This window comes from Nicotiana attenuata, unplaced genomic scaffold (genome assembly GCF_001879085.1).
Source record: "Nicotiana attenuata strain UT unplaced genomic scaffold, NIATTr2, whole genome shotgun sequence".
Taxonomy (NCBI): domain Eukaryota; kingdom Viridiplantae; phylum Streptophyta; class Magnoliopsida; order Solanales; family Solanaceae; genus Nicotiana; species Nicotiana attenuata.
Window position 1 is genome coordinate 200,619 of NW_017670650.1, and position 2,857 is coordinate 203,475.

General features: G+C 33.1%; 1 protein-coding gene across 1 annotated transcript; it reads left to right on the forward strand.

Moving 5' to 3' along the window:
* Nucleotides 1-762: 762 nt before the first annotated feature.
* On the forward strand, nt 763-1,671 carry LOC109241892. The gene has a single exon (XM_019408715.1). The coding sequence runs from the start codon at nt 892-894 to the stop codon at nt 1,408-1,410; it is 519 nt and encodes a 172-aa protein (XP_019264260.1). The 5' UTR covers nt 763-891; the 3' UTR covers nt 1,411-1,671.
* Nucleotides 1,672-2,857: the final 1,186 nt, after the last annotated feature.

Here is a 2,857-nt window from a genome sequence, read left to right on the forward strand (position 1 = left end):
CTTATAATACTTTTTATATAATTTCTGACTATGTAAATTTAATTTCAAAAAACTTAAAGAATCTATGTCCGAATTCATACCGAAAATTTAGTCAGGTTGATCCTCGTACTGCAAAAAGGTTCAAACAAATTTAAGTGAAAGGAGTAATATATAGTACTCCCTCTGTTCCAATTTATGTGAACCTATTTGACTGGGCACGAAGTTTAAGAAAAAATGAAGATTTTTGGAATTTGTAGTCCTAAACAACTCAAAAGGGGGTCCACAGTATTTGTGTGGTTATAAAAGCTTTTCACTAAGGGGGTAGAATTGGAATTTAAGCTAAATTGTTTCCAAATTTAGAAAGGGTTCATTCTTTTTGGAACGGACCAAAAAGGAAATAGGTTCACACAAACTGAAACGAAGGGAGTAAAATTTAAGAGTTTAATCCGTTAGTATAAACAATTTTTTACACAGTTTAGTCACATTTACCTGTGGTAGTAAGTAACCTTTTTATTTTCTAAATTATAAATTTCATATTTTAATTAAGCAAGCCTACCCGTAAGTATTCTTGAGGTGACTAGAACTTAAATTCAAAATTTAAACTCACAGCAAAATCCCTCGTAAATTATATACCTTAATTAGCTTCTCCTTATTCCTCCCCTTTACCCTTTTTCAACGGCGTGTATATCGTCAAACCCTTTGACTCAACAGTCTCAAACGTGCGAATTCCATATTATAAAAATCTTATACTGTATACTTTTCTTCTCTAGTCCGTGTGCCTTTTCTCTCACATATATAAACACCCATTCACACACACACATTCTCAAGAAACCCAACATCAATAACATTTTTACATACCCTAAACAAGATTTTCTTGTTTCAAACTAAGTAGTTTTTTTATTACAATTTTCTATGGGAAACTTTACTTCATGCACTGTTATACCAACAATAAGGAATTCAAAAGCAGCCAGAGTTATTCTACCAGGAGGAGAAATCAGACAATTTCGTGAACCAATAAAAGCAGCAGAACTCATGTTAGAGAATCCAAACAATTTTTTAGTGAATTCAAGTTCGTTAAATATTGGTCGTAGATTTTCAGCTTTATCTGCCGATGAAGATTTGGAGTTTGGAAATGTTTATATTATGTTTCCAATGAAGAGAGTGAATTCAGTTGTGACTGCTTCTGATATGACTGTGCTTTTATTGGCTGCTAATTCTGCTGCTAAGAGAATTTCTGGTGGAAATGTTAAGATTACGCCGGAAGTGTCAGCGCCGGCGCCGGAGTCAACGCCGGAGATCAACGCCGGTGGACGGAATTCGGATGGGGTTGAAGGGTTTCCAGTGGAGCATGAGTTGAAGTATAGGTTGTCATGTAGATCAAGGAAACCTTCGTTGGAGACTATTTTGGAAGAACCAGTTTGTTCTAGATGAAAATTCTAATAAATTGTTTTGGACTCAGATTTTTGGTGAATATTTATTTTAACAAGAAAAGAGATTTAGTTAGAGATTTAATGTGAAAAGAAAGAGATTTATATATTATATGTATGCACTAAATACTGTGGCAAGTTCAGAACTTTTAAGAATAGATATCCAAGACGTGTAATATGGACGACAATTTTAATGTCTATATTCGCCTTAATGTATGATATTTATATGTGCATGAATATTTATTAATGTGTGGTAGGGTTCAAATCTTATTGTATGCTGCCATGCTGGTTATGTATGTGTTTATTGTGTAAGCTGGGATAAACATTAATGGCAAAATGCTTATGCTAAGTACAAACTTTTAGAAGAAAATGCTACATCTAGAGGCCATAACGACTGCAAAATAAACTTGCAGGGCCATACTTTAAGCAATTAAAAACACCTTTTTGGGAAAACTATGCCGAATAGTCTCTCTCTCTCTATATATATGATACATAAGCAAAAATAATTCTAGAATAAAAATTTAGTACTGCCTTATCCCTTGTTTGGTTACTTATATTGGGATATATACCAGGATTAAAAATAGTACGTACGGAGATAACTTATACCTGCTAGAGGATGAAAAAGTAATCATATGATCAGTAAAATTAACAATCTCAGTATTAATACAACATACCAAACATTGAATAAGAAATAATACTAGAATAACTAATCCTAGTATAACTAATCTCAGCAAGACTAATTCTAGCATAACTTGTGTTCACACAAAAGATCCCTAGTGTGTATATTTGGCTAAGTGATGTAATTATCTTGTGTCATCAAAAGTTTGGCCCTTTACCTTATAAGCTCCAAAAACTCAATCCAAAATAGGCAAATGAGACCTTTTATAATTTATCAAAATAAAAAGAAATACTATTATTTGATTTCTAATGGCGATTTTCATCAAGAAAAATACATTACAATTCTAAAAGGGGAAAAGATCCCTCGAATAGATCAATATCTTTTCAAAGACTGATCATAGCATGATAGGGGTTGGTTGAGAACATTCCGCCAATTTTTAGCGACTTTTACGCCGATTCACCGCCTACTTACATAAGGATTCAAGGAAGAGGAAACGAGAAGGTAAAAAACTGAATCTACACCTACTTTGAGACCTGATATACTATTTTTCCAGAAGCAGTAGACTGACTATTCAATATGAGTTGACCAGGCCTGTACGTAATTAGGAGAACACTTCCTTTGACCTTAAGATTCTGAATACTTTGATAGCGATGGAATGCTCGATTTATGGTAAACCATGCAAGCTAATTTTAGGGTCCCTTTTTTGCAGTTTCATCACTCGTTCTTCAATTATTAGACTGCAACGAAAAATCTGTTTTGGTCATGGGATAATTTGTTTAATTAAGGAATTCTAATTTGATTATGGATATGTAAAAACTTGACTAATTTTTCC

What these genes read in the sequence shown, in the direction of transcription:
- LOC109241892 (XM_019408715.1), top strand. Translation starts at nt 892, where the DNA reads ATGGGAAACTTTACTTCATGCACTGTTATACCAACAATAAGGAATTCA.